The following is a 12,219-nucleotide window of genomic DNA, read 5'->3' on the forward strand; positions in this document are numbered from 1 at the left end:
ATTTTCACACACATTCTTGTAGAATGATACAGCGAGGCAGTCGTCCCTGTGCCGACTGAGAGCAACGGTTTTCCCCTTTATCCTCAACGTACAGCGGTGACTAAGCCAGCTGGAATTCCTGCCTAATTATACGGCCACTTAAAGCGACAGATTCCTCTCTTCCTGCCTGTTCCGTCGATGCCACACACAGAGAGCCTGATAACGGATGTTTCAGCATGTCTTATAGGCTGCAGCACGTCTGCGCTAACTTTTTAACAAGGCCTTGACGGGTGAATCTCACAAAGGAACGCAGAGGCATATTTTACCCTTAAAGAACCTTATGAATGTATTATTAAGAGTAATAAATATTATTAACAATAAAAGCAACATAATGCATGTTAATATAGTTCATATAGTTAATAAACAATATTATATAATGTAATTTCATGATAAATTAATACTTGAATAAAACTACTAATTGTAATAACATTATTTATAATAATAATAACTATATTGCATTGTTACAATCATATCATATTGCATTATATTAACGCAATGCAGCAATTCAACTCAAAATCATCACATATTCCTACCTCTTATCATGAAATAATTTTCAACAAAAACTCGCAACCTCGATGATGGCCGGGACAAACGTCAAGATAGACTCACGGTCAGACGGTGTCTTCGACCTTAACTCACGGCATTGAGCAGCCCGTTGGAGACACAATACTACGGTGACAGAGTTCAACTCTTCTGTGAGGTTAATGAAGTATGTGGTAGAGCCAGTTCACAAAGAGGAATTCTCACTGTTGTGCTGCCTGGCCAGGCAGAAACCCGGTCTTTACATATGGGCAGATAAACGGTCGGTAATTAAAACAAGGCCCCCATTCTCCAGTGGATCCCCCAAGCGTTTCATTTGGAGGCTGGATGTTTCCGGCCGCGTCGAAGAGCGGATGAGATCACTCAAAGACAGCTCATTAAGCGATGAGTGCTTTGACTCCCGCGGCTCATTCTTCTTAGATAACACAGAACTGTCTCGTAACTTTTAAGCAAGCAATGTCAGTAGTATTATCATCAAACGCCCATGCTTTAAATCATAACAACTTATTGCTCCTTTACGGTGGTTATGAGACAAAATTGGGAAACATGGATCCAGACCAGCATTCCCTAGTCCAACCGTGCTAATGTCAGTATCTGTGATCAAATGACTAGTGGATAAATAGCGCTTATAGCGTCTTCACTTCTTCCTGACTTGTTTGGTGCGAGTGGAACGTGGCCTTATCTTCCACACGCATTCTCTCTTTCCCGATGAGCTCCATGTGTGTTCGTGAGCCCTCGGCCTCTCGTATTTGACTGTCACTTGCATTTTAAAAATCAAAGAAACGTTCGTAATACAGCAACACACTGTCGATTGACAAAACTTCAACATGCAAGCTTTGAATAAACATAACATCATTTACTATCTATACATTTTTTAAATAATGTCATATACAACGGCCAAGAGTAAGTGAAAGCGAGAATGGCGAAAAATACAAGAACGCTTCGAGCTCTCAGAGCTGACGTGACGTGAGAGCTTTTATTTTGACGGGTAGTCGGGAAGACGCTTGAGTTTTAGTGTAAGCTTGACGATAGCTTCACTCAAAAAGTAAAATGCTCAAAAAAGACACTTTCAGAGCAACTCTGGAGATGAAGTTCATGTGTGTATGTCCTCGTACAGTGCAGACGCAGCCAAATCCTCGACCATCAGTCGTGTAGTATGTCAATCTGTGCACCTCATTCACTTGCAGAACAGCCAGGATTCTGCGTCCGCATCTAGTTAAAGGGACTCAATGTGGTGTGCCATTGATTAATGTCACACACAAACAATCACAGAACCACGACAAACGCAATTCACACAAACACGCAGCTCTGTCTAACGCACCTATTCTCAGACATGGCACTGTTATTATTATTATTTTTTCAAGTAACTTGTCCGGGTCAAATTCTCTCACACTTGCCAATACAAACACTCACTTGTCCCAGACGAGCTGACAAGCGTTAATGTCGAGCCCTGCCGAGAACGAGTACATGAGCTTGGTATCGGGAGCATCGCTACTTTGTAGTTATCGTTCTTGGCGTGAACAGCCTTCATCTAAAAATAACCCAATCACTTAACATGCATAAAAAAGAGAAAGCACGACAACTTAGGAAATTAAAAACCGCCAAATACCTTGTGCTATTCAGAGCAAGGAAGATATCTCCCGTTTCTTTTAACTAACAAGACATTATAATCTGTTCGGCTAAAGCGCTTGACATTTCAGTGACATTTGCGTTTGGTCTCCACCCAACGGTGGTCAACAGAGAGATGAAAGAAAGCATTCACCTGTCACCTGTGAAATACTCCAAAATCTCACTACTTCACCAAGCAGTCCAACTCCTCTCTGCCGCCTCCCAAAATACTTCGCAACATACCAGACTGCCAAATTCCTTTTTCGTGCCTTCAAAGGATCAGCCTGTCTGGATAGTTTCTCACAATTAGCTAATACGTTTGCATCTACTGTACTTATAAATAAGCAAAACTACACAACAGAACGCTCTTGGCTCTACCAAAAACAACAAAACACGACAATGCGAGGTCCACACCGTAATAAACTAAACTCAGTATAGTATCAAATGCATTTTCATGGCATTCTTCTGCATGATACAATTACAAAATAGAAGACTTGTTTTGCTCCCAATGAAAACACCACCGTCAAACGGAGTCATGTTACCCTGACGCATCTGTTACAGCGATAAATAACCAGTCTGCTTGACATTTGCAGCTGAGGTCAGTGTTACAATCAAAATGCGCCTAACAGCGTATTGCAAAGGTTGTGTTTGGGTTTGCCAAGTGTTGTGATGTAACTCACAGATGAGCATCTTTTTCCAAAAAGGAACCGAGACAACAGATTAATGTAAATATGATTTTAGTTTTAAATTTAAACAGCATTTCCCCTTGCAGAATGCCAGGATGTTTTGGGTTATTGCCATGGCAGGCTGTGTGGTTGCTAAGATGTTTGGGGGGATTCATGCATTGCTATATGATTTCTAAGAAGTCCGCTCTCTATGACATCATGGTTACGAGATTACAAATCATTCCTAGTTGTTTTGTTTCATCGTTCGCAAGCTGAAAATTAAAAGTCGCGTCACTACAAAAGTAACACCAAGAGCCCCAATCTGATCATTCATATCCAAAAGTTCATTCACGTCTTAAAGGGGTAGTCCCCACAAAACAAACCTTCCGTCATCATTTACTCACCCTCTTGTCATTTTAAACCTGTATGACTTTAGTGTGACAAAAGAAGATATTTTGAAGAATGTTGGTACCCAAAACCATTGGTCCCCAATGACAAGAGGGTGAATAAATGATGACGGAAGTTTTGTTTTGGGGTGAACTATCCCCTAAATAAAAACTGGATAACAATTTACAATACGGTTTCATTTGTTAACGCTAGTTAACTTCATTAGTTAACATTACCGAAGATGAATGAACTCTATAGTAATGCAAGTTCCTGTTATTTTTAGGGATGCACCGATACCGATACCAGTACCAAGCTCATGTACTCGTACTCGTACTCGTAAAAAATCCCCGATACCAAAGACCGATACCTCACGTGCTGTAATTGACAGAACGTTCCAGTGCACACAGAGACACCTGCCGTAGCAGACACAATGTCATAGTGTGTTCACACCTGAATCTCGCTATTTGTGTGTAGTTGGACGCTTGAACATGTTGAGTTTACTCACTTCAATCGCGAGTGAAATTCACGTCATGGGAGGGGCTTCTGGCAGGCGGCTCCAGTCTTGTTGCGAAATGGCGGACATGGATTTTGTTGAGCAGGTCGCTGGGCATAATGTGCAATGGAAGGCTGAAGATAGACGTAGACTCGTTCGGCGCCGTGTCTGGGTCCAGAGGCGCAGTTCTGCAGAGGCGCAGTCCTTCATTGTTGTTTCAGATTTCTGCCTCCGCTCGCTATGTCATAATCACGTCACTACTACAGCAGGCGCCTGACTGATTAACGCGGCGCTAATTTTCGCCAAAGTTCAGATTTTTTAACTCGCACGAATAACGTGAACGCTCAATTCCCGCCGCCTCATTCGCGTGAATCGCACCGCAAGTAGGTCTATCGCGTCTTTGCATTGACTTAACATGTAAATCACGCTCGCTTAACGCTTCATTCGCACTTAGCAGTGTGGAAATATTTCAAAATCAATGATGACGACCCACGCACGGCAATCTGCATGTTTATGTCCTTGGTTTTTGCCCTTTGGAGGTTATTGGATGGACACTGTAAATTGTGGCTTTGAAAAGTTTTGATAAGAACATAAGATTGATTTATTTTTTCATAACATGAGTTGAAGTTGTTAAAAATAAAGATGCTGATATGTTCATTAGTCTCATTGTGTTGTTCTTAGAAAATTGCCACAAACAAAAAAATCTAGCATCGGTGTTGGTATCGGTATCGGCGAATACCAGGGAAAAAAGTATCAGTATCGTACTCGATCCTTAAAAAGTGGTATCGGTGCATCCCTAGTTATTTTCAATATTTGTTCAAACTTTTTAAAGATTAAAAGAAAGAAATAAGAAAACTCCATTGCTACTTGTTAGATCTTGTTGGCTAATATTAACTAATGTTAATGAATGGAACTCTATTGTAAAGCATATTGTAAATTATATTGTAAAGCAAACCTTGTATTACTCTGTTGAACACGAAATAAGATATTTTGCATCCTTAACATGAAAGCCAACAGGGGTCAATATTATTTGGTTACCAACATTCTTCAAAATATCTTCTTTTGTAGATAGAAACTCGTTCTGGTTCAGAAGGAGAGTGAATAAATGATATATATATATATATATATATATATATATATATACCAGGCTTAACCATACGAATGTTGTACATCTTTACCAGATATGTCAAGAAGTCTATTTGATGTGGGCTCTTTCCTGTTGTCGTGCACATGTCTGCAGTCAGCCCGATCTACTCTAAATGTAGCTGAAATGCAAAGTACAAGGCTGCTAAACAACAAATCCTGACTGGGTAATTAAAGAGTCGGGAAGAAAAAAAGCCCAGGCAGACTTGACTGGAAACCACCAGCAGCCCTTGAAGAAACATCTGTGTTAAAGGAAAACAAGGTAATTATATGGAAAGTGGGAGGAACTGCTGAAGTATTTTGCCGTCAGGCAGAGTAACTGTGTGCCACTGCAGCATCCTTCTGTCCAAAACGACCACAATAGTGGAAAACTACAACCAGATCTTCTCCTCATCTAGCGTTTGCACGCTCCACATCGAGCTATACTCGTTTTCACGTCACTGAAATAACTACAGGTCTTTAAAAAAAAATGTGCGTGCTTTTATTTCATCAACATTGTGTGGACACACCAGCCACCCGATTTTGAGACCAAGTAACATGAGGCTAAGCAAAAATTCCAAAAATACACAAACCCGCCCTGCCGCAAACTTGCGTTCTTCCCAATACTGAGGCTTTGGTTTGATATATTAGCAAGAATATGAAGGCTGTAGGGAAGGAATGGATAATGGATGACCCCTCTGCACTCAACTGATAACACCCAGACAACAGCTTCACATTGGCCGACTGCAGGATTAAGGTTATGACTGATAGACAAAACTGAAGCACTAGTTAGTAGTGGAAAGAATGTAAAATATTTTAGCTATGCGGGCTTGGGTTCAGTTTTCTCTATTAGATCAATTGTTGTGATAACAAAGCATTAGTTGGAAAATAATTAATTGTTTAATTCATATTTTAAGCTCAGAAACCGATAGGTTGTGTATCCACGGCAACAAACCTATCAGCATGCTAAGTAGTGATAGACCGATATATTGCCGTGGCCAATAAATCGGACAATACTTGGATGTTTTTAATGATCAACATTGGCAGATATATTTTTCTGTTTGGCTGCCAGCATTTTATTCATAAAAATGCCACTAAGATTTAAGGCAGGCATTTGCCCCTTAGTAATCTAATATGACCGCAGTAAAATGAGTCATGTAAGGTGGATGATATTCAAAAATTGTATGGTAAGTATCAATTATATGTTTAAATTGCTATATTTTATTCATATTAAGGCATGTTTAGCAGCCTTACAGTTAACATAACGTCATGTATGGACCTCTTCATGCGTTCAAGTCTGTTACTTACTAGACACAATAATTGTTCATTTAGTTTCACCAATTTTCTGTAGGTCTCTCATTTACTCATTTAATTGCAATTGTGTCATATCCACCTCTTATCGGCCAATTGGCCACAGTGCTTTCGTTACGGCCATTAAAAACCCATATCGGTTGACCACTAACGGCAAGTTCAAATATGGAGGAAAATATTGATAACATCATATTTCATTTGTTCTCACATGCCTCATGGTCGTATATGCGTTTCTTCACAAAACAAACAAGAACCAATGAGATTTAATGTTATCCACCTGCCACCATATTTGAAATGAGCACAATGAACGACGCAACGTTCCGTTCGCAAAATGAAAAAGGGCTCAAAATATTTGGCATCCTCCTTATATACCTTATCATACATATATCTTTCTCTTCAGGAGACATTTATTAACCCACTCATGTAATTTAGATGGCTTTTATATGGTGCTTCGCCATTTTAATCGCCATATGTGAAAATTAAAACGCCATTTTGAATATAAAATGATCCAAGTCATAAACATCTGGGATGGCATTAGAGTGAAGAAAAAATCTTATTCCGAGTACTGAGGTATCTTATGGAACCCAAAAAATTAGGAGTGGTTTCTAGTCAATCAATTTACGAGGTGGCAACTTTACAAATGTAGCGTTTCATTCTTACCTTTCTGACAATGGTTGGAGGTCCAGCATCTGTAATTAGAATTGTCGTTGAAGTTGGTCTTGATGCACTGAGGGTTGTCCTCCATGATTCCAGGGCAAACATCTCCACACTCCTTGGACGGTTTATTTTCAGTAATGAAATTGTTAAAATCAGCATCCATAATGAGAGACCAGTCGATAGAATCCAAATAGCAGAGCTCAGGGTTCTTCTCGATCTGTACGGAACCCCGCGTGATGTTTCGCAGGTTGTACAGGCCGATTTCCTTCAGGCTGGTCAACTCATATAGGACTAGAGCATTGTTGTAGAACAAGTCGCGGCCCTGGATGGCAACCAGGTTGGGGAAGAGAATGCTGAGAGTCTCCAGTCCAGCAACACGAAAGAGGAGAAGGTATTCCGTGATGACGGTCAGCTTGGGGAAACTGAGGGTGCGGAAGACCTCCTGGTTCTTATTGTTTTTATCAAGGATGAGAAGGATCTTCAGGTAGCCCTCAACCACCGTACAGTTCTCCAGCAGCTTAAAATTACTGATGTCATTTCCAATGTCGATGCCGGGACCACATACTGGATGGAGGAAAAACAGAAATAAACAGATGTCAGTCTTTGGAATAGGATTGTGACATCTAATGGTTAACAATCAGGAGTAAACATCCAGATGGATAATGAAATTAAATATTGACCCTGAACAGGTAAATGAATAGTTACATTGGTAACAAAGCTAAAATGAGCAAAGTGCAAGGGCTTCTCAATGAGGCTTTAATTGTTTATTCACCTTTAGGTCGTTCAAAACCTGTAAATGACTCTTTCTTCTGTGAAACACCCAAAAAGATATTTTGAGAAATGTCTCAGTGGTTTTGTGTTCAAACAACGGAAGTCAATGGGGTCCAATGGTGTTTGGTCTTCAATGGTCTTTAAAATGTCTTACCTTTAAGGTCGCAGATCGAAGAATGTATTAAATTATACTTAAACATTGCTCTACCCAATGCACATTATCAGAATTGTTTCAAATATTTAAGATCATAATGCCTTCAAATATTTTTCATGCAATGCGTTAGTTTTAAAACTTAAAATTGACTTAAAAAAATGATTTAAAATCACAAAACACAGAACTTTAACCAAATGGCGTAACAGAAAGACGTGTGAAAACTTTCGCCTCACTGCAGTTTTTCTTGTGCTAGTGACACATTAGCATGAGCGTCGACGAAGGTTTGTTTAACGACAGGCATGTCTAGGATGTCGTCTCTCTGTTCACTTCTTCTTATTAGGATGTTTGCTTTCCACAATGGGATTTGCCCACAGGCGAATTCCAACAATATATACATCAAGCTAAAAACATGGCAAAATGAATCTTGAAAAGGATAATGACAGGGCTGCTGAATTATACAGCCCAAATGAAACTTTCAAAGATAACATTTCCTAGAACTTCACAACCAAATCTTAAACAACACCCCCTCGGGAAGAAAAACGTCCTTGCTTGTGTTTATGATTAAGATCCATACTTCACACCTGGTAAATGATTTACATTGCAAAACAAAATTGAACTTATAAAAACCACAGCAGCATCCAGACTATTTGCAGACGTTTTCACACTGCCGAGTAAACAGCGCTATCTTTATTGCTTTGATGGCTCTCCAAATCTCGTGTTTACATTTGATAAACCAATTCCAGCCTGCCACCGCGCTCTAGTTCCGTAGGTAGCCGAGTCGAGGCATTCGTGAAATGAGGTCATAAACCGATGTCAATGATTAGAAATGAATTTCTAACGTAAGCGAGGTTAAACCACAACACTTCATATTCTATGAAGAGATGCTCTCAGATGGACATCGTTCCCATTGATCATTAGCACGTGTGTAACGAAACTAACCAGCATAAAGAGATGCTTTAGGAGGATCAACAAATAAACAAACAAACGGTTGGAGATAAGTAAAGCAGTTAACCCCAGGCGACATATGTAATCATTAACCGTCCTGTGCCAGGCGAGACAGGTTATACTTAGGATTTCCACTGCGCACCTCTATTGAAACCGCTGGGGTTAAGAGTCAAACCCGATGACACATACTTTCACAAACTCCTCACTCTTGCGATCAACAGACCGGCTCTGTGTTGCTCCCGTGGCTGTTTTTACATGTTCTATTTTAAAAACATGGACTTTTTTCTAGATGAATTGGATGAATCAGTGGGTCTTATTTGCAGTTTACTTGGAAACATGGAAATTTTGTGGTGGTCAAACATGAAGGGAGGCGATTTTTTGTGATTTTAAAGGGACGGAATAATGAATACGGAGTGTCTTGAATGTTTTCTTACGTATTAAAAATAATGATAATTCTACATACACACATACGGTAATGGCCAACAAAAATCACTTCAAATGCATTAAATTGTAGCCATTGTGTGCTTCAGTTTCTGAGAGCTTCTTGTTTTTTCATGCTTTCTTCGTTGTACACCATGTTGTGTTTTTTCCTAACGGTGAGCAGTAGTTAGAATCTCAAAGAAACTATGCAAACCATTTACAGGGATAATTCACCCAAAAATGAACATTTTGTCATATTTGACCCACCCTGAAGTTGTTCAAAAATGGTATAAAAATCTTTGTTCTGTTAAACACAAAAGAAGATATTTTAAAGACTGTGGAAAACTAAACCGAGTGGAGCACCGCAGAAGTTTATAGTGCCACAGATCTGTTTGGTTATCAGCATCCTTCAAAATCTCTTTCTACGTATTCAGCAGAACAACAAAATGTACGCTGGTTGGGAACAACGTGAGCAAATTATTCTCAAGTTTTGTTGAGTCACAAATAAGCATGTCAGTCATATTCCATAACTCGCAACAGTTTCCTTTACTGGAAACACAAACATGTTCAATAGACCTTACCGTAGCTCCATCCCTATACCCTTCCAGCAATCTTAATAACCATAACCACTCTAATCTACACTATACCATGATCGGAGATCATCTACGGCAATCTTCCGTGTCGCAGACAGATAAAGTTACTCAAACTGATGCGTACTAGGAAATGTTGGATCGATTCTTCGCGGACGATAAGCAAAGATCACGCGAAGCTCTAAAGAAACGCCTGTCTAAAGTACTTTTAAAGTTTGAAAACTATCTGTGTGAGCTAAATGTGATAGACGTGTTAAGGATAAGCCAACAGGATTGAGGATGTAGGTAAACAACTTACCTCACCGACTAGCACCCTGACGTCAACATGCCGTAGACTTTTTAAATACCCCGTTGGTCTATTAAACAATTCATTAAGACGCTGACGTCCAAATCTGATATGTCAACAACACGTGACGAAAGTTTGACCTAAATCTCATTCCTGCTCAAATGTAGACCTCCCCTATGGAGCAATCGCTGTTTGTTTGGTTTTATTTACAGTAAAACCACAGTAAGCCAACATTAAAGGGATACTTCACCCGGAAATGAAAATTCTGTCACGATTTACTCGCCTTCTGATTATTCCAAACCATCACAAATGTCGTCGTTTTGCTCAACACACAGGAAGATTTCCTTATAGAGTATAGACCTCGCCACCCGCTGACTCCCATAGTAGAGAAAATAAATACTACGGGAGTCAACGGGGACATTCTTCTAAATATCTTCCCGTGTGTTCAGCATAATAAAGAATTGTATTGGATGTAAAAATGACAGAGTTTTCATCTTTGGGTGAAGTATCACTTCAATCAGGGTGTAAATATACTTTAGGTAAGTATAGGTTCACCGTGATCTCTGTGGAAAACATGGTGTTTATCAATCTACCCCAAAAACATCCTTAAACCTCGTTTTCCTGTCAAGGTGGATTGTTGCAAACACACAAGCTGTGTGACTTCGTAAGCATTATTCATAGTATAATAGTGACCGAATGACCCAAGTTGACTTTGAAGTGTTCTTTGACTTTGCGTAGGTAACACACTCAGCCTCCAAAACCTGTGTGTGCGTGTTACTGTGCGTAAAAGCAGGAAAACATGCAATTAAATCGACAAAAACAGACCCGAAAACGGCCCTGGACCGGTTTCCCTGCGGCATACACGCATGATGCTTCCAGCATTGCGATACGAGAGCAAACACTCTTTCAATAATGTGATCGTTTTACTTACTTTCTCCATAGCACAGCGCCGAGAGGACCATCACCAGACCGCATAACAAGGTCCAGTGCGTCCGCTGTTTGCCGGACTTCATTCCTATACAAAAACAAGGCGAACGCTCCTTTAAAAAAGTCATTTAAGAAAGTGCGAGACGCCGTGAATGGTGCCCGAAGTCTCTCCGTTACAAAAACGTTTCATCGAAATCGGTTTATCCGGTTTGGGCTTTCTCGTGAACGACGAAAGGGGTGAAAAATAATCCTATAGGGGCCGGAAAGATCGAAACGTTAGCAAGTTATCTCATGTTCGCGTGTGTTGGGACACGTGAACGTCCAGACGCCGCGGCGGGCGATCCAGCAGCCTCGGTCCGCTCCGGCTTCACCATGAGGCGGATCCGTCCGCGCGGATTATCGTTCTATTTACCGTTATTATTGAGACCCTCCCCTCGGCTAAATACGCAGAGATAACCCGGGGAAACGCGTGGAGGCGTCCCAGTCCAAATTTCCATAATCCATCTCGTGCGGAGAAAAACGAAAAACACGTTGTAGGTCCCCTTGTTGTTGACTGGATTTGGCTTTAGCGGCGCTCCGGCGAAACGCGTCTAGATCTGCTGACTAAAACCCACAGGACGCGTGCGATCTTCGGGGATCCTTGTGGCTCTCATCCGGCGTGCGATAAGGGCCTAAAATCGGCGAAGAACCCCAGAAAGATGCCAAATAATATCATCCGTCCGTGCCTAAAAATGGTCTCTGTGTCTCCCTCCGCAGTCTGAGATTTTACAGCTTCGTTTCACCGCCAGAAGGCGGGATGGAGATCAGATGATGTATGAAGCGGCGCATCTGTGTTGATTTAGGAAATGTGAGGGATGTGGAGTAAATCCTGTAGTCTGAATCCGCGGAATTGACGTTGTAAACAAGACTCGAGCTCTCGCACACTCGCACACATAGTAGGTTAACGTTACGCTGGACGGGTGTACGCGGGAAAACGCGACCTGGATCACGCACACGGACGGGATTGGGAATCGGTGAAAACAACTTAAAGGGGTGGTTCACCCGAAACTCCCTCGCGATTCAGTCACCAGCATGCCATCCCGGAAGTATGGATGGGACATTTTCAGTCAAAATATACGTTCTCAGAAAATGTAGTTATCACCAATATACTGAACTTCATCCGTATTTGACTAAACCCCTGATGATAGAATCCAGACGTCTGTATGCAAGTTTAAATAATTCATGCACTGTACCGAAAATGCACAAAACATACTTTGCAGGATTTTTGTGAATTAATCATATATTTCCTACGGAGATTCCGACAA

At 40.8% G+C, this 12,219-nt stretch overlaps 1 protein-coding gene across 1 annotated transcript in view; it reads right to left on the reverse strand.

Annotated features, from left to right (window-relative positions):
• igf1rb (insulin-like growth factor 1b receptor) overlaps window positions 1-11,998 on the reverse strand; it is a 63,731-nt gene extending 51,733 nt beyond the window's left edge. Inside the window, exons 1-2 of the mRNA XM_079461854.1 lie at window positions 10,920-11,998; window positions 6,826-7,386 (exon numbers count right to left, since the gene is read on the reverse strand). Of these exons, the coding sequence (XP_079317980.1) occupies window positions 6,826-7,386; window positions 10,920-11,043 (685 nt within the window). The 5' untranslated portion in view covers window positions 11,044-11,998. The remainder of the gene's footprint in view (window positions 1-6,825; window positions 7,387-10,919) is intronic.
• Between the last annotated feature and the right edge of the window lie 221 nt (window positions 11,999-12,219).

Source organism: Barbatula barbatula (genome assembly GCF_947034865.1).
Source record: "Barbatula barbatula genome assembly, chromosome: 1".
Taxonomy (NCBI): Eukaryota; Metazoa; Chordata; class Actinopteri; order Cypriniformes; family Nemacheilidae; genus Barbatula; species Barbatula barbatula.